Genomic DNA, 26,140 nt, shown 5'->3' on the forward strand with positions numbered 1-26,140 from the left:
CATGTAGATTGTAATGTATGTACATTTAAAAGGGGTATAGTGTGTATGGCTCAAGAGCAGAAACTGAACAAGAGGTGAGATGCATAAAAGAGGTGTGATTGCATTCATGAGATCTGTTTGCCGTGAAAAGGGGGTGCACGAACAAGGTGTGCTTGTGGAGAAAGCCCACATTCACACTAAAAACGTTTAGTGGTGATGAAGGAGAGTGCACGAAGTCCAAGGCTTTCTCTTGAGCTCTGTCTCGTATATAATTGACACACTGGTGTATACTAAATGCTTGGGAAATAAATAAATAAATAAATGTGCTTCTCAGACTACAGCCTAAACACACATGCATGATATTAGTGCAGATGACAATCTGTCTGTGTCCATATGCTACATACAGATATGCTCTTTCTACAGAAGACATTCGTAATGTGAAAAGATGCAGTAAACAAGCTCAACATGCCTCTTCTGCAATTGAAAAGTAACAGCACAAAATACATTCTAGAGCATGTTCATCAATGAACTACTGGTCCTATTGATACTATTGCTATTGAAATCAGAAGTGCTGCAAGCAAGCATTGTACTGTGTCAGGGCTGGTAACAGCTTTGATTTCATGCCTTTTAGAATTCTAGCTTTAATCTGTCAGCTAACCTGTGTATAAATCCATTTGACACAATCTCAGCACTGCTTTAGGTATCGCTTTTCCCTGCTCACTTCTTTGGTTACCTTTGCTTTTGGAGCCCCATGTTTTTCAGATGCATTATTTCTTTAAAAAATCCTCAATTTATTAATCATTCAAAATTGAAACCTTGTACATATACTACTTTGCATTCCGTTAACCAAGTGCATACCTTTAAATCCCCTTCCCTGCAGAATAGGAGGCAGATACAACTCCTCACATATGTTCCCACATTTCTTCCACTCATTTCCTTCCTGGTCTTGTCTTCTCCCTCCTGCTATACCTGCTGTGGAAAGAACTCAAACTATTGCACACGGCAGGTGGGAGAAAGGGTGGATGAGAAGCCCAGGAATGGAATGGGTGGAGTGGAGCCATGGATGCATCATATCCCAGAGCATCTAGATTTAAATATATAATATCCAGGTTACAAGAGGCCAGTTCTTGAGCTTGGCAGAGTATCTATTCAAACAATTCAAAAATCACAAAAACAATTATTTACCTTTTTAGGTTCTGATATGTTATTAACATAAATAGTGTAGACACCACTTTTGTTAAAACCAGCTTGGTAGGCATCAGCACAGTCTCTGAATGGCTTGTCATCTTCTCTCTTTGTATTCTTTAGTACAACTGCAAAACAGAAAATGAATAGGTTCCTGACATCAGGAGTACACTCATTATTGCATTGTTTCTAATGGTGTTTTTTTAACTATTTGTTTATTTGATTTATTTAACATCATACTTGATTGTAACAAAACCTCTAAGTGGTTTACAAGAAATATTAAAATTACCAATCAACAAGGTTAAAAACAGGAAATTAAAAATGTTTAAAAGACACTTAAAGCCAGCAGTAAAGTAAAAAGAGATTAAAACACATCAACATCTATGTGTCTGGATAGGCTTACCTAAACAGACATGTTTTAAGCAGGCACTGAAAAGCATACAGCAAAGCTACCTGCCTGATATCAACAGGAAGTTACAAACTGTAGCTGCTGCCACATTGGAACAACAATTTCTTGCAAGTGTGGAGTGAGTATTATGTGGCACCTATAACAGTGCCAGTTGCGCAAGTCAAAGCAGTTGGTTGGGTACATGTTGGGTAAGGCAATCCCACAAATAAACCTGTTGCACACTACTCTGATATTTTATGATATGGTAGTATAGAAATACTCAGACAGACAGACAGACAGACAGACAGACACAGACAGACAGACAGACAGACAGACAGACAGACAGACAGACAGACAGACAGACAGATAGATAGATAGATAGATAGATAGATAGATAGATAGATAGATAGATAGATAGATAGATAGATAGATAGATAGATAGATAGATAGATAGATAGATAGATAGATAGATAGATAGATAGATAGATAGATAGATAGATAGATAGATAGATGCATTTAATGGGCTCCTGCTGGGAGGAAGGGCAGGATATAAATCAAATAATAAATAAATAAATTAGAATACAAAACCATTAGAGGCATAGTGGAAGAGACACATCTCAGTAGTAGAGCATCTGCCTTGCATGCAGAAGGTCCCAGGTTCAATCCCTGGCATCTCTTGGTAGAGATGGGAGAGACCCCTGTCTGAAATCCTGGAGAACTACTGCCAGTCAGTGTAGACAATACTGAGCTAGACTGACTCAGTAGGAGGCAGCTTCTTATGTCCTTATGTTTCTAATTCAGTGACATGCAGAGTGATACTAATCCACAGCTTGGGAGCAGTGGGGTGGAGTAAAATGGAAAAGTGATCATCTCATCTGAAGCCCTACTGGCTTGTAGAGGAGAATTATCCTTCATTGTCCTGACAGATGACCTTCCTTAGGGAGAGAGACAGTGGAGTGTGATCCTGATGATTCTTTTGGAACTCTCAATGACTTTTGATACCATCAACCATGTTATTTTATTGGATCAGCTCTGTGGGTTGGGGCTAAGGGGCACATTACTATGATGGTTCAGATATTACCTACAGGGCAGGTTTCAGAAGTGAGCATTAGGAGATTTCAGAAGTTAGCATTAGGAGATCTAGTCCACGGTAATTGATCTATGGGGTACCCCAAGGTTCCATCATGTTCTGCATGTTTAGCATCTATATGAAGCCAACAGTTAAGGTCATCAGGGGATTTGATGTAGGGTGCCATCAATATTTGGATGACACCCATCTCTGTTTCTCCATGCCATCAGACAGATGAGGCCATGTAGGTCCTAGATTAATGTAACAGGCTAGATAGCCAGTAAATTGAGACTGAATCCTGATAAAATGGAGATGCTGTGGCTTGGTGGTTCCCAGCTTTGGGAATTAGGTAGATGATCTGCTTCATGCTCTGATAACCTCCTGTTTGGAGACAGAAACATTTACAGGTTTTATCTCTTGGATCGAGAAAGCTTCCCTATCCCGTTGCCACACCTGTGAGGAGCACAGAATGCCTACTGACATTACAGGTGGAAAATCTATGTGTGGTTAATGCTACAATGTATAAAACTCACATGACCCAATAACGGCAGGATATGTGGTTCACACTCTGTGGCACTATATAAATGTTAAACAGTAGCAGCAGTAAAAGTTTTAAGGGGGAATCTTAATGTCTTTTATTACACTTAAAGGGAAAAGGCAATAGAGTCCCTGTTACATTGCCAAATTAGCACAAATTCTCTCATTTCTATTATCAAGGAAAATGTCAGTTTGCTAACTTCTTCATGTTACATTTCTTTCGTAGACTATCCCAATGGATGAGGCTCAGAATTTATTGTTTTAGCCTGTTTATCTTGAAAGAAAAATTGAGGCAGCTTACAAGTCAAATAGTGCAAAAATATCATGAGATATCAGAACAATAAAATGTGGCGTTATTGGCTTCATTCGTATTTTATCATCAGCCTTGGGTGCTGAAAGATTGCACAGATAAAATGCTTTTATCTCCCTCTGGGAAGCGAATTCCATTAAATCAGAGCTAAGGCTAAAAAGGTCTGCCAACTGCCTAATAGCTCTGATAAAGAGGAATGGTAGAATCCAGAACAGGTCCAGTTTCACTGAACAGGAAGGCTTCTATGGAAAGCTCCCTGTGATATGCTGGTCACAGGCCTTGGAAGATTAAGACCAGCATCTTGAACCTTACTTAGAATCATAGAATAGTAGAGTTGGAAAAGGCCTACAAGGCCAACCCCTGCTCGATGCAGGAACAATTATACCCAAAACAATTGTTTTGTAACATAGGCCAAATACATTTTCAGCAACAGATGTCACCCTATTATTCCATCATGCCAGCTGGAGTGAAGTGCATGCTGTGACTGCCATCCAGGGAAGCATCCTGCTATTATGGTAGTTGCCTTGTTTCTTGTAGGGTTTTTTTTTAATTAAAAAAAGTTTACTTACAGGCAGAGCTTTTACGGTCACACAAATTCTCTACCTGTTGAATTTCTGCCTCTTATTGTATTGTTAAATAGCATTTTTTTTAAAAAAAAACATTTACATGCAGAAATTCAACAGCACTGCTTTTACAATCGCACAAATTCTCTGGCTCTTGAATGTCTACCTCTTACTCTATTGCAGAGCTTGGAAGTAACTCATTATTTTTAACGAGTTACTTGTAATTCGTTACAATTTTAAATAACGAGTGGGTAATTCCATTACATTTGGCAAGTAACGGAATGACTAGTAATTTCCCTACTTTTCACCTGCAACTTTAACGTTTCCACGTTAGGTTGCACGTTACTTGGGGGCGGGAACAAGGGGAAGACAGCTCCTGGCTGTGATTGGTTAACACAAGACATGTGCCTCACACTGATTGGACCTCTGCGCAGACTCTCTCTTCCCTCGTGATCTGTGTTAGGATGCACGAGGGAAGAGGTGAATAGGCAGGGCCTGCTAGCGTCTGAGAGGACAAAATGGATGCCGGAGGAAAAAGCCAGGGCAAGGACAACGGAGGAGAAGGCAGCAGCAGAATGGCGAAGAGCTGTGGAGGTGAGTGATGATGATTTGTGTGTGTGTGTGTGTGTGCCCCCCTGCGGCACCGTTCTGCCCCCCCACTGCCTCTCCTTGCCTCTGCCGCCCCCTCCATCAATCACAAGGCACTTCCGAAACTTCGGCCTATCAGAGCTTGGAAAAGTTACTTTTTTGAACTACAACTCCCATCAGCCCTAGGCAACATGGCCACTGGATTAGGCTGATGGGAGCTGTAGTTCAAAAAAGTAACTTTTCCAAGCTCTGGCCTACTTCTCTTCCTTCCCCCCCTTTTTGAACTCTCCCCCTTGTTCCCATGCATACTTGTGTGCTGTATTTATCCAGACAGAGCACTCCTGCCTTTTAAAATGCCGGCTAGCTTTTTATTGTATATTTATTTGAACTCCATCTTTCTTTTTATTTGTATTTTTGTCCTGTTTAATCACAAGACTGAATTGTATGTGGGACAAAAACTGTCTCAGTAATAATAATAATAATAATAATAAAAATAAAAAATCATTAGGCGTATAATAAATGGCTTAAGGCTGATTTTTTTGTTCTTGGCAGAGATGAGGTGAGAAGTAGGGTCCTTGCAGCTCCTCCTCTCAGTCCCCCAGCTCTCAAACTCATGTTCTGTGAGAAAGAGAGAGATTCCCAGTCCCAGAGAGAGATAGACTGTTGACAATCTCTGCTAATATCTATACAAATGTACATAACATGCATCACCTGAACTCACATGATCTAGAGTTACCTTAGATCTTGCAAGATTTGCAAATGAGAAGCAATAGGGTTTTATATTAGTTCTGATTGTCTATTGGGCTATCATAGGTTATATGTTTTTTTCATTTTCTATGGCAAAAACTCCAACTTCAGTGGAATTTATGTGATGTGTTCTAATCATTTGAATTTGGCTCATGAATGCTTTATTCTTTCATCAGAACTTTAGCAGTAGTACTAAAATATTAATAAAAAAGAAAAGGGAAAGAAAAAATACTTTACATACATCATTCAGCTGTATTGCTAATTATAGATATAGATATAAAAGATAAACGGCATTTTGTCAAAAGTATTTTTGTCTACATTTTATACCTCATCCTTGGTTTTCCAAGCTTGGCATGGAATGCTTCTCATACAGAATTAATTTGAAATGCTGCATATTTATTATCATAATCATCATATTCAAAATAAAAAATATATGTACCGCCTTCAAGTTGATTCCAACTTATGGTGACCCTATGAATAGGGTTTTCATGAGGCTGAGAGGCAGTGACTGGCCCAAGGTCACCCAGTGAGCTTCATGGCTATGTGGGGATTTGAACCCTAGTCTCATTTTGTTCTCACAACAACCCTGTGAGATAGTAGGTTAGACTGGCCCAGGCAGGGTTATTCAGTGAGCAAAAATGATGCAAATAGGATCTCTTTTAATTGTGCTATCGACCTGCTTACTTCCACTCTGACTGGGGCATCTTGCAGCATGGGGAAGAGATGGGGGCACATCATAGCTGAAGTTCACCCATATAGGAGCATTATGTCTTGTTTATTACAGAGACGCCTGTTGCAGGTTTTGCTGCTGAGAGCAGCAGTCAGTTAGTGCGGCCACTTGAGTCACAGCTTGTTGATCCTGAGGAGGCAAAACTAGAAAGTGAGGTTCAGAAAGGAGGCCCTGTGCATGAGGAGGAGGAGGGCATGAAGCAGTGCCAGTTGCCCACAGCCACATCTGCAGAACAGCAAGTACCATGGTTTGGCTTTGAGAAAGCTTGTACATTTGTGAGCTAGAGTGGGAAAAATGTTGTTGTACGATGCAATTACTGCCTTCCAAGGATCAAAAATCTGAGATCAGCTGTTTCCTCCTCATCCAATGTGAAGAAATATTTTGAGGTAAGCCTTTGTCATGCTGGTCCTCAAAGAGTGTCCATTGTCTATTTATGTTTAAATTGTGAAGTTCCTCTTCCATTTTTTCTTGGATTCATGCTTTGTTCTTTTTCCTCAGAGGGTACACCCTGAGAAGCTGAGAGCAATTGAAGAAGCAATAAAGGCAAGGAGACGTGGCCTTCCTGAACCAATGCATGACACCCCTTCTCCCAAAATGCTGAAGCAGCAGCAGACAACCCTTGAGAGGTGGGGATCTGGCAGGGAGCCTGTCACCCAGAGCAATCTCGACAGGAGAATCATTGATTTCATTGTAGAGGAGACATTACCACTTCAGACTGTGGACAAACCATCATTCATTAATCTGGTTCGCATTGGACTCCCCAAAGATCTCACCATCATATGTGCCAAGACTCTGAGAGACAGAATTGAGAAGAGAGCATGCCACATGAGAGAAACTCTTGCAAACCGAATGGGTGCTGTGGCATATATAGCAACCACTGCAGATTGTTGGACCAATGGCAAGAAGAGTTACTTTGGGGTAACAGCCCACTGGATCAACCCAACTACCCTGAAACGTGAGGTCGGGGCCTTGGCTTGTAAGCGTCTGAAGGGGCGCCATACATACGATGTCCTTTCAAAAGCACTGCATGATGTACAGGATCCACAACAAAGTTATGTGCACTACTACAGACAATGGCTCCAACTTTGTGAAAGCGTTCAGAGTTTTCATGGCCAAAGAACCAATGGAAGCTGCAGGCACCAGTGACGATGATGGTGATAACCAGGAGGAGGTGGAGGCTGAGGTGGAGTTTGTGCCTATCTGTGAGATCCTGGACACAGGACCTGAGGCAGAGGAAGAAGCTGCAGACTCAGGAGAGGATTTTGTTTTACCACCACACCAGAGATGTGCTAGCCACACCCTCAACCTTGTGGCAACACAAGACATAGAGGCCATGCTTTCTGACTCCTCCAAAAGTAGTCTTCTTGGTCCTTTCAAGAAACAGTTTCGTTCCTTGATGGGAAAGTGCAGCAAGTTGTGGTCCAAGCAGAACCAGTCAGCACAGATTGCTGAGTATATCCATGCGCAATATGGTGTGAATCTGAAGGTACCGAATAAGACCAGGTGGAATTCCACTTTTGATGCGTTGAAGCAACTACATGAGCTCCTGTCAACTGTGCCACTAAAAATGCATGCCATAATGGACCGCTGCTCCTTGTCCAGGATCACAGCTGCTGAGATTGAAGTGGTACAGGAATACACAGAGATTATGGAGCCACTAGCCCAGTCCCTAGATATCCTGCAACGGGAGAACGGCATGTTCATGGGGTATTTGCTACCAACGCTCTGCAATCTGGACCGCAAGTTAGAAGGACTGGAAAACAAACCTGAGAGGTACACATATTGTTTTCAGCTGCTGAGAGGTGTGCGTGAAGCCCTAAGAGAGCAGTTTGCAGCTATCTGGGAGGACAAGAGGCTTATTCTGGCAGCCTGCCTACACCCTCGCTTCAAACTAGATTGGCTGGAATCGTGTCAGGCCACCACCCATACCAACAAGTAAGAACATTAGGGAAGCCCTTTGGGTGGATTACTCCAAGGGAAATGTTGTCTCAAGGGAGGCATCAGAGGGCTTAAGGTGGTAGGCAGCGGCTGGGCCTTTTCTTCCTGGGGCTCCTCATCACAACCTTGGGTTGCTGCAGGTAATCCTTAAGGGTCTGCTGTGCTGCCCCATGAGTGTGGTGACTTGGTCACCTTCCTACCTTCCATGTCATCATCCACAGGCTCAGGCTGGACCCTGAACCAGGGGACATGACAAGCATCAGGAAATGAAGAGCAGATGATTGTTTCCTAACATATATGTGTTAACATATCCTCTCTCTTTCTTAGATACACAATGGAAGCCTTGTTGAAAGCTGAAATAAAGATGGGTGTACTTAATGAGGACAGTGATCAGTCTTCAGATAAAGACCAGGAAGGAGATGACTTAGAAGATGACTTCTTTAACTTTCTGCCCCAGGGCAAGAAGTCAGCAGTGGACACTGCTGAGGAGGAACTGGTGAGGTACCTGAGGTCTCCCAGCAGGGAAGTGTCATCACTCCATGGCTTTCCACATGTGCTGCGGTGTTTTTTGCAGCACAACACAAGCATGCCTTCAAGCGCCGCAGTAGAATGCCTGTTCAGTACTGGTGGCAACGTAATGACTGTAAAAAGACATTCCTTGTCTGACATGCTCTTTGAGCATCTTGTTCTTTTGAGACATAACAGAAACATATTATAAAAGCATTTCAAGTGTAAAATTTGATTTCAAGAGTTGGGGTATCTTCATTGCTTGGGGGGATGTGAGATTCTGTTATGCCATTATGTTAATCTTACGGATAAATTTTTTTATTCTACTACCCCCTGTGTGTGTGTGTTTATTTTTAATATTGTTTTAGGCTTCTTAGATGTGCAGCAGCCAAGGCCAGCACCTTGTAGGAGTTTTTTTAAAAAAGTAACTGAATTGTAATTGTAGTGATTACTTTTGAGAAAAAGCAAAGTAATCAGTTACTTTCAGAGCAATTGTAATTTTAACGGTAATTACTACTTTTTGGGCCAAGTAATTGTAACGGTAATTACTACTTTTTTGGGCCAAGTAATTGTAACTGTAATTTATTACTTTTTAAAAGTAATCTTCCAAGCTCTGCTCTATTGTTAAACAATAGTCTTGCAGAGAAAAATTGGGAATGTTTGGCTATGTGGAGAAAGATTACATTAAAAATGAAATAAAAGCTTTATTAGTGACTCGGTTGATAACACTGATCCTTTTATTTCCACATCAAATCAGAATTCTTAGCATGGTGTGATGGAACTATTACCCTCTTACAGGTGCCTTTCCCCAAAAAGACCTACCATGAAAACTGAGCTGCCAGCAATTGATGTTATTTAAAGAATATGCTGATTTATTCTCTCTCTCTCTCTCTCTCTCTCTTGTGAGCAAAGGAAAATATTTGCCTTATTGGCAAAGATTCAGTTTTTAATTACTCCAGGGTGGAACCACATCTCTTTTATCAAAGTCAAAAGGCTTCTGTACCAGGAATTCTCTTCCCAACCCTGCTTGGGTGCATCTGGATTGTGTGTTACAGTTTGCCAAATGATCCCCAATCTTCCAGCGGCAGACCCTTCCCAAAGGGACATATGAAGAGCCCTGCTGCATCAGACCAAAGGTCTATCTAGTCCAGCATTATGGTCACATAGTTGCCAACCAGATGCTTCTGGGAAGTCCCCAGGACATGAGCACAAGAGCACTCTTTCAGTCACGTCGATTGTTCAGAGGCCTACATAGCCATCATGATCAGTAGCCACTGATACTCTGATTCAAGCCATCCAGGTTGGTGGCCATCACTTCATCTTGTGGTAACAAATTCCATAGTTTAACAATACATGAAGAAATACTTTTCTTTTGTTTCTTACCTGGTATTCTTTTTAACCAAAAAGCCCCAAACTTTGTACACCTTTCTTCCCAGAGGACTTGCTCCAGCCCCTTGATCATTTTGATTACTGGTTAACAACCTTCGGAGCTTTAGGCTAATGTTCTAAAGACACTTAACCTGGTAGAAAATCCTGTAGAAAGAGGGTAGCCAACTTCGTGCCCTCCAGATTTTGTGAACTCCCATCAGCCCCGACCAGCATAGCCAATCATCCACAACATCTGGAGGACACCACATTGGCTACCCATGCTGTAGGCATGAATAGGATGAAGGACCATAGCTTAACAGCAGAGGACACGTTTTGCGTGCAGAAGGCCCCAGGTTCAGTCCCTTGCGTGTCTATGTACGTCTGGGAAAGGCTTTTGTATGAAACCTACAGGGGCCGGGCATAATTAACCACACTATAGACAGGGATGGCAATAATTTGGCCCTCTAGATGTTGTTGCATTCAACTCCCTTGAGCTCCAGCCAGCATGACCAGAGGTTAGAGCTGATGACAGTTGTAGTCCAGCATCCTCTGGAGGTCCACAGGGTAGCCAACTCTGACATAGACAAATTAGTTTGTTTATTATTTATTTATTAAATTTATATCCCGCCCATACTCCTAGATTGCTCCCTCTTCCTGTGGAATTGTTCAGAACATAGTTCTGTGATGCATACTTCAGGATTCTCAACACTCAGTCCCAGCTGATTTTAAGTTCGTAGTGTAGATAGAGCCTGTTACTCAGTGGTCTCAGGGTATGGTCTGAAGGCGCATGAGGCCACCACCTTGCTGAAGCTAAGTAGGTGTGGGTCTGGTCAATAACCTGGATGGGAGACCAACGGGGAACCACATGTATGCCACCTTGGTTCCTTGATGAAACAAATGTGGGATATAAATGTAATAAAATAAAATAAAATAAAATAATGCAACATGGCTATAACTAAAACAGGTAGAAACAAAAGATTGTATCTATACCCTTCTTTGAGGCCAAACTACATATGAGGTCAAATGCAACACTTGATGTTGCAAGTAGATTTATAAATTTTTAAAGACCAGTTGCTGAGGGAGCCAATCAGGATCAGAACTCCAGTGTGCAGGGCGTGGGCTTAATTCTTTTCTACCACATAACTTTCCTGATGAAAATCATCCCTCCTCACCTAAGCTGCTATTATTTGGTTGAGGAGGGAAACTTCCATTAGTGTCAACGGGAGCCAATGGGAGCTTCTTTGCTGAGATAAATACAGTTTTGGGGGGTGGGGAGAGTGATTTTATTCAGAACAGCAGCATGAAAAGAAAGGAAAGACACACTACAATCACAGACACATGAATACACTCAAGGATCAGTTCTTTTTGAAACTCTCAAGTGTTCATAACTTTCCAGGCTCTCAGTCACCTTTTCTCTTGCCATCTCTCCTTGCAAAACTATCCCCTACAAAACTTTGTAAATTCCTTAAGCACTCACCACTGCCTTCTATTTTCAAATCCCTTACTCCACAATCAACGGCTGAAGCATAGCATCAAATGCTCTGTCTATGACTAAGCAATAAGGATAGGGGAGTAATGCAATTCAGTTTGCATTTAAAGCTGAATCTATCCAATTCACACTTCCTGAAACAATATGAGAAATGAAACACAGCCATCCTTCAAAATTCATATAAATCCGAATTTTGTGATGTAGTTCTCCAACCAAAAATGGTTACAAAAATGAATATATTTGGGGAAATTGTGCATAGAAATGAATATATTAGTGAATATAGCATACAAAGATGTACCATATAGGAGAAACCGCTTGCAAATATGTATTCATTAGTCAAAAATGCATACAAACATATGTTTATTAGGAGAACTTTGCACTAAACTACTGAAGAATTTTCATGAGGTTTCTAAAAAGGAAAACTTGCAAATTGTTGAAGAAATGTAGAGAACTATATTTAAGATTGGAAAAATGAGAAACTGAGAGAACCAAACTGATAGATCCTTTCATCCCTACTGGGCAATAAGGAGGTAGGTATTAGTGAGTTTGAGAGCCAGTGTGGTGTAGTGGTTAAAGTGCTGGACTATGACCTGGGAGATCAGGGATCGAATCCCCACACTGCCATGAAGCTCACTGGGTAATCTTGGGCCAGTCACTGCCTCTCAGCCTCAGAGAGAGGCAATGGTAAACCCCCTCTGAATATCGCTTACCATGAAAGTTCTATTCATAGGGTTGCCATAAGTCAGGATCGACTTGAAGGCAGTCCATTTCCATTTTCCATTAGTGAGTCTGTAGCAAGGAGAACTATAGCATACTGTAACATCTATGTCCCCCTCTAGGATGCACACCTTAACGTGGTGAGGGGGTCTGAAAGTGTTGAAGAAGCTAAGAGCAATGCCGTCAGGAGTCTACACCACGAGGCTAGACTCCTAGCAGGGGCACCCAAGGTAGAATGGTCAAAGCTGAGACACCAGACTAAGATGCATCCAAACTCAGAAGAAGGCAATGCTAAACCACCTCTGAATACCTCTTACCATGAAAACCCTATGAACAGAGTATCCAAAATGACAGATGCTACTGGAGGTCGCTGATTCATAGGGTCGCCATAAGTTGTAATCGACTTGAAGGCACATAACAACAACATCTGTGTATTCTGATCAGCATGTAGCAAAGGTTTGGTGCTGAATAAATGCATGCATAAAAATACAGGAACAGTCCTGCTGGCTCAGATCAAATTCCCATCTAATCCAACATGCTGACCTCAGTGGCAAACTGGATGCCTATGGGGAGTCCACAAGAGGCACCTGAGTAGGAGCAGAGGATCAATGGATCCTTTCTACAGTCAATGAGTATATCACAGAAAAAGCACATGAACCATTGGCACTGAGCAAGAACCAGAGTGGGTGGGGGTCTTTTTGTGACTATATCTACCTCCATGAAAAATGTCCCCCTTTTCACATTCCTTTGAAAAAGTTTTTGCAAAAGAAGCAAGTGAACAGAGAACATGTTTCCACTGCAGAGGGGACCTGGCTTACCCTCCCTTACTCCAAATAAATTGTGCGTAGTTCACTAGTTGCAGTAGAATGGATGCACCTAGCATTGAAAGTAATGCATCCAGATGTTTTGAACCCACATATTATTTTCAATGGGATGTGCATTTGAATGTGCATCCCCATCCATGTTGCACCACATCAAGTCATATATAATGATTTGGATTCCTGCACTGAGCAGGGGGTTGGACTTGATGGCCTTATAGGCCCACTATTCTATGATTCTATAAGCATGCATGCCTGGAGTTGGATTAGAACAAAAGTCATACCATGTAGTAGCACAATGTGGCAAGTCTGGTTGCCTTGTCAATGAGGACATATTCATTCTTACCTCCCATTTCAAATGAGGCAATTTGCCTCCAATGACATTGGTCACATCAACATCATACATTTAAAGCATACATTATTATTCCACTTAAACAGTCATGGAGAACTCTGGGAACTGTCATTGTTAAGGGTGCTGACAGAGCCACAGTTCCCAGCACACTTAACAAACTACAGCTCCCAGGATTCTCTATGATTGTGAAAGTAGTATAACAGTGCTTTAAATGTATGTGATCATTTTCAGACACTCAAATCCAGTTTACTAAATGGTGCCATGATGCCATCACATTCAATATGAGATTCTCTGATTGGCAGGGTCCACTAAATGAAGAAGAAAAACCTAACACGGCACAGAAACAGGGTTGCCAACATACATGGGATATTTTTAAATAGACAACTACTTTCTTCAAGGGCTTTTCTCACTCCTTGAAATCCTAGTTGCCAGAGTACTAGTGACAATCCTGTGAATGCCAGTCTCGTTGTCAGTGAGGAATTCAGCTATTGACATGCCATAATAAATGTTTAGATGGAGTGAGAAAAGCTGAAGTTTGCAGGCAGGAGTCGATGCACACAAGAAACTGTGCTGGATGCTTGCACTCACAGTATTGACCCGCATCTACCATGCTCCACAGAGTTCATGTGAATAGATTCTGAATCTGCTTACCTAAGGCATCACAGTCAAGCATTAACTTTCTTTCGATCAAAGTACTATGGTTGTCAAATGCTAGTTTAGCTGTTTTTGAACCCCTGATAATACTGCTGTATTATATATCGGAGGATGTTGAGAAAAGTCTGTGTCAAGCAAAATTAATTTTGATTTACTCAGTAATCAGTAAGATCTGACACAATGAATAAGAAATTCAAAGCATAGTGGTTAACTGGTTCCAGTGAAAAATTAACCAATCCTATTATTAATCAAAGGGTGCTTATCTCGATACTAGCACATTTCAACATTTTCTGGCAGTTCTAATCACATGCTGATATAATGGAGGATGTAGTGCTTTGTTAAGTTTCAGATATCTGTCAAATATTGTTGTTATATTAACCTAAAATGGACTTTTCCTGATTGCAGTCTTGGCTGTTCAATAGTGATCAAAGACATGGACTTATTACTAAGATTGTTGATCCTACACATTGCTAAGACTATACAGTTCCATTCAAAGTTCAGTTAATCAGAGTAAAAACTTTCTTAAAGGCAAACACTGTGATATATGAACTAGCTACAATTGCACCTAAGTCATCAGGATCCCCAGAGCTTGCTCCTCTTGTGCCACCAGGCCCCTCCACATCAGAGACCATAAGGAATTATACAGAGACCATGGGGGAATAAACAGAAAGGCAATTGCGTGATTCGTCCCAGGTCTGCAGGTTGGTCTTTTCATGATCTCAACTGCTCAGAAAAGGGGTGGGACCTGAGAGAGGTAGTCAGAACCTAGAGAGAGATAAAGGGCTCAGCTGGAATTGGGACTTCGTTATGATCAAACATGTTATCATTCCTCACTGTAATGTCTCTCAGTGATCTATCTGTGATTCCAGTGTTCAACTGTCTGTACTACCTAGAACCTGGGTGTATGTCTGCATTCTGCCTGTGTGTGCATGTAGCAATCAGCTACGTGTACCATCCAGGACTGTGAACCCTGGTATTGTATTTTGTCAATCCAGAGTCTCTCCAGCACCCCACTCTGCTAACTAGACCTCCTATCTCCCTACCCGCCTATGAGTTCACCTTTGGCAAGGCAGTACACAAGTGCCAGCTCAGCCATGATTCTCACTGTCTGTGTCCTCATGGAATTGTTTGGAGGGTAAAATACATATTACGTTACATATGAAACAGGCACCATCTCTGTATGTCTCTTCGACACCTACTGAAGACCTTCCTTTTTCAACAAATCTTTTAAGTGGAGAACTTTATCCCAGTCTTCATACGTATTGGAACTATTTTTAATTGCTTTTTTTTGTGTGTGTATGTGTGTGGGGAGAACACATTGTGCTGTGAGAAATCCTCACACTGATGGAACTAGCAATTTAGTGTTACATTGAATGCAACCATAGCTTTATCCTCAGAAAAACCTGTTAATAGAAAACAAGCTAGGGATGGCATCCATTGGCCTGTATCAGTTCAAAAGCATTCCGTCAACAGGACAGACAGGTATTGATTTGAGTTCGTTCTTTGTCTGCAAGCCACTGCTTTGACCAATCTATTCCCCCCCTCTTGGAAAAAATATTGCTATGGATATTTTAAAAGGAAATATCAATATTTTTAAAGCAAATATCAATATTTTTAAAGGAAATGTTAATAAATTAAAGTAAATGTTGATTAAAAATATAGCAATAACTTAGACAAGTTTTTTTTTAAAAAAAATCTGTTTCTGAAAATAGCCATGGAAAATCACTACATAAAAATCTGATCTGCAATGATAGCGAATAAGCAAATAAATGGAAAATTCAGCATCCAATCTGAATTAGGCAGAATTCTAGCACATCCCCAATACAAGCCAAACTTGAATTAATAAGACGGCAGTCCTTGCAGTAGAGACATTCTGGGGAGAAATTCATAATCATCCCCGAATTAATTGTTCAAGCGATCACAGTCTTACCTCCTTCTTTAGAACAAATGCTGATTAAGTTATGAACGGTGTCCATCAGCTCCAACTGCTGTTTTTGCAGAATACTGTTATTGGTGGTTGCTTTACTCAGCTGCCTCTCCAGTTCTTGGATTATGTAGGTTTGACGTGAAACTAAGCCTTGCAGGTTCTCTTTTTCCTCCTTCAAAGTATCCAGCTCCCCTTTATGTCTTTCTTCCATTTCAAGGATTTTGTGTTCCAATAAACTAGGAGGGAAAGCAAGACATCAGTACCTGATGGAACGCCTCTCCTGACACGAACCCACCCATACATTACGCTCAATATCCAGGTGCCTACTGCGAGGGAAGCTCGGAGGACGGCAACAAGGGAGAGGGCCTTCTCTGTGGTGGCCCCCAAATTATGGAATGATCTCCCTGATGAGGTGTGCCTAGTGCCAATACTGTTATCTTTTCAGCGCCAGGTTAAGACTTTCCTTTTCTCCCAGATATTTTAGCATGTGTTTTTAAATTGTTTTTTAAAACATGTGTTTTAAATTTGTATATTTGTTTTTAATGTTTTAATTGTTGTAAACTGCCCAGAGAGCTTCAGCTATGGGGCGGTATACAAATGTAATAAATAAATAGATAAATAAATAAATAGATAAATAAATAGATAAATAAATAAATAAATGTGTTTGTTCCTTTTACTACATGTGGACAGCTGGGTGGGGAACTGAGCAATGGGGAGAAGAGGCTGCAGTTTAAGTATGTGAAAGGGACCAAAAAGCCTTTGAGAACCAACCCGTCTCTGGAAGGGTGCCTTCCCACAGATCTACCCATGGAAATTGACCTACACAAAGATAAGGTGATGCATTACAGAAAGGTATCTTCAGGGCAAAGAGCTCCAGAAGGCTCTAGCAAGTGAACCAAGCTCCATTCTACAAAAAAAGGATTCAAGAAGAAGGAATGAAATTCCACTGGATGTCCAAACCAACAGAGAGTGATCAAATTCTAGTGCACTGGTGGTCAACCAGTGGCCCAAGGCAGCTGGGATTTGTGGCATTCCTGGACTAGAGCAGGAAGGCCTATGGGCCTTGCTATAGCATAAAAGTCAGGCCTGCACTCCTGCTTGTTTCTCCAGTGTTTGCTTCGTGGATGTCTTAGAAAAGTGGAGCATAAATTCTGAAATATAATAAATAAGAATATATTATAAAACATAATTTTCCTTTGGGGTATGCTGTCAACTGGCCATAACAATGGCTATTAAAACACGTGCACATGTGTATGTGTGTGTGTGTGTGTGTGTGTTTGGGTAATGGAATCTGTGATATAAATAGAAACAACAAAGCAATGAATGCAAACTGAAATTTAACAGTTCAGCTCATTGAACTCACCTGGCAGAACTCATTGATAAAAAATTAACAGAGACCATAGAAAGTAAAGATTTAACAGAAACACAAAGAAAACAGGAAATATCACATGGATTTTCAGCCAAAGGGACTTTGAAGAACATATGCTCTCCCTTGACTATCAGTACAAGAAAATGCATTTATAGTACTGGAGAACCTCCACTTTCCCCAGTGGGTAATTATTATTTATAAAGATAAAGAGCCATGTTTCTAGAAAAGAGCAGTTCTTCTGCATTTTAACCTTACAAAGGTGACATTTCAGCTTTTTCATGATCATACATTCCAGACTTTAGCCATCATTCTTTGTGAGTAGTTTTGAGGGGTGGGAAAAAACTAGCAAAATTTCTCAGTGGCTATGTTGTGTTGCGATAAGAAACTATGGTTTATCATTGTAGGAATGAGCCTAGGAGAGATTCAGGCTTGCATGCTGTCCCATCCTCTGTCCTCCGACACAGCCATGAAGAGAAGATATGAAACAAGCCAATTTCAAACTGTTTTTGTGAAGCTAGCTTGTTCCAATAAATCATAGTTAAGATAGTTAAGAATGGGGAAGGAGAACCACACAAGTCCAAGGCTCACCTACACTCATTCCTTTAATGATAAACCACAGTTTATCATCACATCCGAACACATCTGGTGTGCCTGCACTTAAATATGGCACCACGTTTCATGTAAAGTGAAATTTCACTGCTACACGAGCTAGAGGGAGCCCCAGCTGACGAAGCGTCAAGGCGAGTTAAGCAGCAGAGCGAAAAGAGGGTAAGTAGCTCCCATTTATTCCATTATTTAATTGAAGTAAAACAGCACAGAGCAATAAGTAATAAGGGCAGCCCAAGGTCACCCTGAGCTAGGAGCCAAATCCTGAAAGAACCTATATCTTAGGAGACAGATCCTAGGAGAAGGAAGCCCATAAAAAGTAGTTTTCTCAGTGGTGGTCCCCGAACTATGGAACGCCCTCCCTGATGAGATACGCCTGGCGCCTTCTTTGCTATCTTTTCGGCGCCAGGTAAAGACCTACCTCTTCGCCCAGGCATTTTAAAAATTTTAAAATTTGAATTTAAAATTGAAAATTTTTAATTATGTTTTATTGTGTTTTTGTATTTTAACCTGTTTTATCATGCTGTACACCGCCCTGGGAGCTTATTGCTATAGGGCGGTCTAAAAATGTAATAAAATAAATAAATAAATAAATAAATAAATAAGTTTTCAACACCACCCTAGCAGGAAAGCTTCAGGGGACACTGTAAACAAGGCTAAATTCCAGTCGGAGAGAAGGGGGAAAAGGAAACTCCACCGACACATACAGGGAGAGAGTCAGCTCAGTCCTTGCTAAAAAGGGCAGCTTCAGCCTTCCTGAAACACAACCACAAGCTCTGTTTCCCTAGGTTAAAGAAAGGTCAGGCTGTTCTAGGTGGGAAAACAACAAACACAAAAGACTTGCCTGGAAGGCGCAGCCCCTTGATTAGATTAAAAGCAGCCAAAAGCTTAAACAGCCCAGCCCCTCGCTCAGGAAGGAAGGAAGCCTGAGAGAATACTAAAGAGTTAAGCCCCAGCTGATAGCCATCACCCTCAAGTAACACATCATTGGCTGGCAGCAGTAGCTGGGAGGAACCAGCCACACATATAAAGTCAGAGCACCCTAGCGAGGGAGCCTGCTCCACGAGCTAGAGGGAGCCCCAGCTGACGAAGCGTCAAGGCCCCAGCTGACAAAGCGTCAAGGCGAGTTCGGCAGCAGGGCGAGGAGGCCAGGGCCCCCCACTCTGCCCGTCTGTTCCCTGACCTCAACTAAACCGCAGTCTCCAACCCATTGACGTAATAAACCTTAAACAAAACTATGCAGGTAAGAAGCCAGCAGGGGTGTGGGGGCTTTCCAGTGTTTTGCACCGCCTGCAGCATGTACGACTATCTGCCAGTTGGACAGAAGTCATGGGTATGCTCTCGGTGCAATGAGCTCCTGGCTCTCCGGGAACGACTTCATTTCCTTGAGGCCAAGGTGGCGGACCTGGAAAAGCTGAGAGAGGCAGAGAGGTGTGTGGAGGAGGCCTTCAGGGACGTTATAGCTGTGTCCCACTCCAATGATGATAGCTCTCCTGGTATCATGGAGAACGATGGTCTCGGGGAAGGAGAGCATCCATCTGAGGAAGAGGGAAACGATCCCTTAGAAGGGACCCATTCCTTGGGGGATGAGCAGCTATCCTCTCGTGCCGAGGATATATCTCCAGGGGGTGGAGGGATCCTTGTAGTGGGTGATTCGATCATTAGGAACATAGACAGTGGGGTGTGTGATGGGCGTGTAGACCGCAAGGTGTTTTGCCTGCCTGGTGCGAAGGTTGCGGATATCACCCGTCGTTTAGATAGACAGTGCTGGGAAGGAGTCAGTGGTCGTGGTGCACGTTGGCACTAACGACATGGGGAAATGCAGCCGTGAGGTCCTGGAAGCAAAATTTAGGTTGCTAGGTAGGATGCTGAAAGCCAGGACCTCCAAGGTGGCTTTCTCTGAAATGCTACCGGTTCCACGCGCAGGCCCAGCCAGACAGGCCCAGCTTCGCAGTCTCAATGCGTGGACGAGATGATGGTGTCGGGTGGAAGGGTTCGGATTTGTTAGGCACTGGGGAACATTTTGGGACAAGCCGGGCCTGTACAAAAGGGACGGGCTCCACTTGAACCAGAATGGAACCAGACTGCTGGCACTTAACATTAAAAAGGTAGCAGAGCAGCTTTTAAACTGACTGAGGGGGGAAACCCGACAGGAGCTGAGAAAGGTCCGGTTCGGAATAAACCTCCCCCCTGGGATAAAAACCAAAGAAATGATGAAGTTTTAAAAGGGGTAGGCCTAGAAGTAGGCATTGTGAGAGCAGGGGCACAGGATATCAATTCAGAAGAGCAAAATTACCACAGGCCTAACCACAAGTGCCAAAGACACTTGAAGAGAGACACTGCTTACAAGTGCTTGTACGCTAATGCTAGGAGCCTCCGAACCAAGATGGGAGAACTGGAGTGCTTGGTCTTAGAGAAGAGCATTGATATAGTGAGCATAACCGAGACCTGGTGGAATGGAGAAAACCAGTGGGATACGGTTATTCCTGGATATAAACTATATCGGAAGGACAGGGAAGGACGTATTGGTGGCGGAGTCGCTCTATACGTGAAAGAAGGCATTGAATCCAGCAAGCTCGAAACCCCAAAAGAGGCAGACTCCTCCACAGAATCGTTGTGGGTGGTGATACCGTGCCCCAGGAGGGACTTAATACTGGGAACGATCTATCATCCCCCTGATCAAAATGCTCAGGGAGACCTTGAGATGAGATATGAAATTGAGGAAGCATCCAAACTAGGAAATGTGGTAGTAATGGGTGACTTCAACTACCGACATAGACTGGCTGCATATGTGTTCCAGTCATGACAAAGAAGCAAAGTTTCTAGATATTCTAAATGACTATTCCCTAGATCAGTTGGTCATGGAACCGACCAGAGGGACGGCAACCCTGGACTTAATCCTCAGTGGGGACCGGGACCTGGTGCGAGATGTAAATGTTGTTGAACCGACTGGGAGCAGTGACCACAGTGCTATTAAATTAAACATACATGTAACTGGCCAATTGCCACGAAAATCCAACACGGTCACATTTGACTTCAAAAGAGGAAACTTCACAAAAATCAGGGGATTGGTAAAAAGAAAGCTGAAAAACAAAGTCCAGAGGGTCACATCACTCGAAAATGCTTGGAAGTTGTTTAAAAACACTATATTAGAAGCTCAACTGGAGTGCATACCGCAGATCAGAAAAGGTACCGCCAGGGCCAAGAAGATGCCAGCATGGTTAACGAGCAAAGTCAAGGAAGCTCTTAGAGGCAAAAAGTCTTCCTTCAGAAAATGGAAGTCTTGTCCAAATGAAGAAAATAAAAAAGAACACAAACTCTGGCAAAAGAAATGCAAGAAGACAATAAGGGATGCTAAAAAAGAATTTGAGGAGCACATTGCTAAGAACATAAAAACCAACAACAAAAAATTCTATAAATACATTCAAAGCAGGAGACCATCTAGGGAGACAATTGGACCCTTGGATGATAAGGGAGTCAAAGGTGTACTAAAGAACGATAAGGAGATTGCAGAGAAGCTAAATGAATTCTTTGCATCTGTCTTCACAGTGGAAGATATAGGGCAGATACCTGAACCTGAACTAACATTTGCAGGAAGGGATTCTGAGGAACTGAGACAAATAGTGGTAACGAGAGAGGAAGTTCTAAGCTTAATGGACAATATAAAAACTGACAAATCACCGGGCCCGGATGGCATCCACCCGAGAGTTCTCAAAGAACTCAAATGTGAAATTGCTGATCTGCTAACTAAAATATGTAACTTGTCCCTCGGGTCCTCCTCCGTGCCTGAGGACTGAAAAGTGGCAAATGTAACGCCAATCTTCAAAAAGGGATCCAGAGGGGATCCCGGAAATTACAGGCCAGTTAGCTTAACTTCTGTCCCTGGAAAACTGGTAGAAAGTATGATTAAAGCTAGATTAACTAAGCACATAGAAGAACAAGCCTTGCTGAAGCAGAGCCAGCATGGCTTCTGCAAGGGAAAGTCCTGTCTCAGTAACCTATTAGAATTCTTTGAGAGTGTCAACAAGCATATAGATAGAGGTGATCCAGTGGACATAGTGTACTTAGACTTTCAAAAAGCGTTTGACAAGGTACCTCACCAAAGGCTTCTGAGGAAGCTTAGCAGTCATGGAATAAGAGGAGAGGTCCTCTTGTGGATAAGGAATTGGTTAAGAAGCAGAAAGCAGAGAGTAGGAATAAACGGACAGTTCTCCCAATGGAGGGCTGTAGAAAGTGGAGTCCCTCAAGGATCGGTATTGGGACCTGTACTTTTCAACTTGTTCATTAATGACCTAGAATTAGGAGTGAGCAGTGAAGTGGCCAAGTTTGCTGACGACACTAAATTGTTCAGGGTTGTTAAAACAAAAAGGGATTGCGAAGAGCTCCAAAAAGACCTCTCCAAACTGAGTGAATGGGCAGAAAAATGGCAAATGCAATTCAATATAAACAAGTGTAAAATTATGCATATTGGAGCAAAAAATCTTAATTTCACATATACGCTCATGGGGTCTGAACTGGCGGTGACCGACCAGGAGAGAGACCTCGGGGTTGTGGTGGACAGCACGATGAAAATGTCGACCCAGTGTGTGGCAGCTGTGAAAAAGGCAAATTCCATGCTAGCAATAATTAGGAAAGGTATTGAAAATAAAACAGCCGATATCATAATGCCGTTGTATAAATCTATGGTGCGGCCGCATTTGGAATACTGTGTACAGTTCTGGTCACCTCATCTCAGAAAGGATATTATAGAGTTGGAAAAGGTTCAGAAGAGGGCAACCAGAATGATCAAGGGGATGGAGCGACTCCCTTACGAGGAAAGGTTGCAGCATTTGGGGCTTTTTAGTTTAGAGAAAAGGCGGGTCAGAGGAGACATGATAGAAGTGTATAAAATTATGCATGGCATTGAGAAAGTGGATAGAGAAAAGTTCTTCTCCCTCTCTCATAATACTAGAACTCGTGGACATTCAAAGAAGCTGAATGTTGGAAGATTCAGGACAGACAAAAGGAAGTACTTCTTTACTCAGCGCATAGTTAAACTATGGAATTTGCTCCCACAAGATGCAGTAATGGCCACCAGCTTGGATGGCTTTAAAAGAAGATTAGACAAATTCATGGAGGACAGGGCTATCAATGGCTACTAGCCATGATGGCTGTGCTCTGCCACCCTAGTCAGAGGCAGCATGCTTCTGAAAACCAGTTGCCGGAAGCCTCAGGAGGGGAGAGTGTTCTTGCACTCGGGTCCTGCTTGCGGGCTTCCCCCAGGCACCTGGTAGGCCACTGTGAGAACAGGATGCTGGACTAGATGGGCCACTGGCCTGATCCAGCAGGCTCTTCTTATGTTCTTATGTTCAAGACAAATCTGGAGTTCCCTCTTGGAGAAAAACATCTGAGAAACTGCAAGAGAAGCAAAAAGGAGTTTCAAAAAGGCCAGCAAGCCCCTAAAATCACCATCAGAGGCCCTCAGTCAGGAGCAACATAACACAGACCTGTTTCTGGATAATACTGCCCACAGACGTGGCCAAATCTTGACACCTGGAAAAATACTATGGTTGTAATATGGATGGTTTCCCATTTGAAAACTAATATTTGGCTGAAGCGTAAAGACGACTAGACTGACTATGGCTGTATGGAAAATAAAAATAAAACACCCGCACATTTTATTGTGATTAAGATTTTAAAACGAGATAAGATCAACTGCATAGAGGAATATATTAAATATGTGTTTAGAAAAAGCAAGATGATGTAAGATCTCATCTCTCTTTCTAAATGAGAGTGATACCCAGATCCTCATGCATCCCCCTCCCCCACAGCCTACAACTACACTCGGGGCCAAGGACATTTTAAGTTAAGAAATATCAATTTCTCCAAATCTATTTAATTCCTCTATGAGGTGTCAGAAGAAATATGGCATCCTAACTGTTCTCAGATCATAGGGTTATATGAGGTACATAGTGTCTTTAGAGAACAGGGAAGTGACAACTGACACAGGAGAGGTAATCCAGATAAAGAACACAATTATTTTTTCCAAAGGGGAAATTAGGAGCATGCTAACATGATAGTTCACTCTGCCAGAATTTCCTTCAGTGAAGTTGGCTTGTGTGTGTTTCAAATGTATTTTTCACAGTGAAATAAAGGGTGTTCTCCAGTATTTTTGCCTGATTGGACGATGTCCTTAAACTGTTAAAACGCCCAGATGGAGGGACGTGTGTGTGTGTGTATGCATGTATAGAACCCTCTGGCTTTTGTGTGGTGCAAATGTAGCCTACTATACAAAGGGAAGAGTCACATCCATACCTCCACCCACTTTTCTCTCTGGCCCCACCCACCACTGGAATGTTCCTCTCCCCCAGAAGGTTGTCCACAAGGGAATGTGGTCTTGGGCTCAAAAAGGTGTCCCCACTCCTTCTACACTACAGCCAAATACTGGGAGTCCTCCACATGATGAGAATTTTACTGGGGATCCTCCATATGATGAGAATTTGATTCATACCCCTTTCCCTACTCTATGATTTCCGCCATTCTAATCGCTCATATAATGAGGGAATTTATGGGTGAGTGTGTTAGCTTTGCTCTGTCACCACTGCTGCCCTCCATGACCTGAAGGGATAACTTCTGAAGTGGAGAGATGTTCTACTCCTGTCAGCTCCTAGTGCAATCATGGGGCAACCAAAATCACAGTTGAGTTGTTAGGAGACCCCTATTCTCCTCACAGAACTACAGGTTGTTGGTTAAACCACTCTGGGGATAGCTCTGTGAAAGGAATAAGGGGTCTCCTAACAACTCTCAGCACCCTTAACAAACTAAAGTTCCCAGGATTTTTGGGGGAAGCCATGACTGTTAAAGTGGCATGATACTGCTTTAAATGTATAGTGCAGATGGGGCCTGAATTACAGGAGAGGCTGCATGTGTACATCAGGCTCCCCACTGCATAAGTTATCCCTCCAACTGATGGAGGGAAATGGGGTGGTGGTAATATCTTGACCCATTCCAATCTGGGTTCAGGCCTGGTTATGGGACTAAATAAGCCTTGGTTGCCCTGATGGATGACCTTTATCAGGAGGACAGGGAAATCATATTTGAATCATGACTAACTCAAGTCTATTGATTTCAGTGGCTCTACTTTGAATTTGACTTAGTTGCACATCATGCAATAATAATAAATTAAATAACTAGTGCCTAAAGTGTGCTGTCTGCCTCACTCTGCCTTATAGTAGGGTCGGCTCTGAGCCCAGCAAAGACTACTAGCAGTGGCTCTCCGGTATGATGAATCAGGGCTTGGTGACTCTGTATATCACAATTAATTGTACTTTTAACATTTTGATGTTTGCCACCCTGGGCTCCCTTGGCAGGAAGGGCATGATATAAATTTAATAAAGAAAATATTAATAAAACAATTTCCCTATTAATACATAGGAATACTCAATACTCTTGTATTTGCAAAGTCCAGCTCCTCTCTCCAGCCACTACGAATACAAGTAATCCCAAAAAAGTAATCAGAGAGAGACAATTTCTCATGGGTAGAGAACACAATTGGCATACAGATGATGTCTGGTTCAATCCCTGGCATTGCAGATTAAAATGATCAGGTGTATAATATGCAGATATATATAATATATATTAACTAATATATCTTTAGTTTCTGAAGTTAGTCTGACTAGAAGTTGCCCTCTCTCCTTCCTTCCTCATGTTGGGCGAGATTTCCAACACTCTTCTCAGACTGGAAAATTTTGAAGAATTTTTTTTCAAGAAAAAATATCTTTAGAAAACTAGAAAATCCCCAAAGAATTTGAAGACTCAGAAAGGTGGAGCTCTGCATTCTTGACAGCCTCTGCCAACCTCTCACTATAACTAGGGATGGATGAATCTGTCAGTTTTGGTTTCTTTCTGTTGCTCTTTTTCCAGTGTTACATTCTCCACATTTCCACATTAGTTTATGATTTTTTTAAAGAAGAAATCCTCATGAAAGTTCATAAGCATTTTAGTGCAAATGTCTCCTCATATACACACTTTTGTATGCAACTCTGCCTGCTAAACACATTTCTGCAAGCAATGTTTCCTCCTAATATAAGGTATTTTTGTATATTACTTTCACTAATCTATGCCCACTTTATCCTAGTATATGCATTTTTGTACACATTACTTGGAGAATTGTCCTGCAAAATTTAGAGAAATGAGAAGAATGGCTGCATTCACTCTGAACACAGATATCCTCTGCATGAGGAATCCTGACTGGGCCTCAATACCCCTTCACAGAGAGGATTCCCTGCAGCTGTTGAGTACCTCAATACCCGGGGCTGAA

At 42.1% G+C, this 26,140-nt stretch overlaps 1 protein-coding gene across 6 annotated transcripts in view; it reads right to left on the reverse strand.

Moving 5' to 3' along the window:
• The window catches only part of ANGPT1 (angiopoietin 1), a 220,730-nt gene that overhangs the window by 67,604 nt on the left and 126,986 nt on the right, over positions 1-26,140 (reverse strand). For all 6 annotated transcript variants that reach the window (XM_061605061.1, XM_061605071.1, XM_061605080.1 and 3 more), the window contains exons 4-5: positions 15,870-16,102; positions 1,165-1,292 (exon numbers count right to left, since the gene is read on the reverse strand). In XM_061605061.1, the coding sequence (XP_061461045.1) occupies positions 1,165-1,292; positions 15,870-16,102 (361 nt within the window). The remainder of the gene's footprint in view (positions 1-1,164; positions 1,293-15,869; positions 16,103-26,140) is intronic.

This window comes from Rhineura floridana, chromosome 1 (assembly GCF_030035675.1).
Source record: "Rhineura floridana isolate rRhiFlo1 chromosome 1, rRhiFlo1.hap2, whole genome shotgun sequence".
Classification (NCBI taxonomy): Eukaryota; Metazoa; Chordata; class Lepidosauria; order Squamata; family Rhineuridae; genus Rhineura; species Rhineura floridana.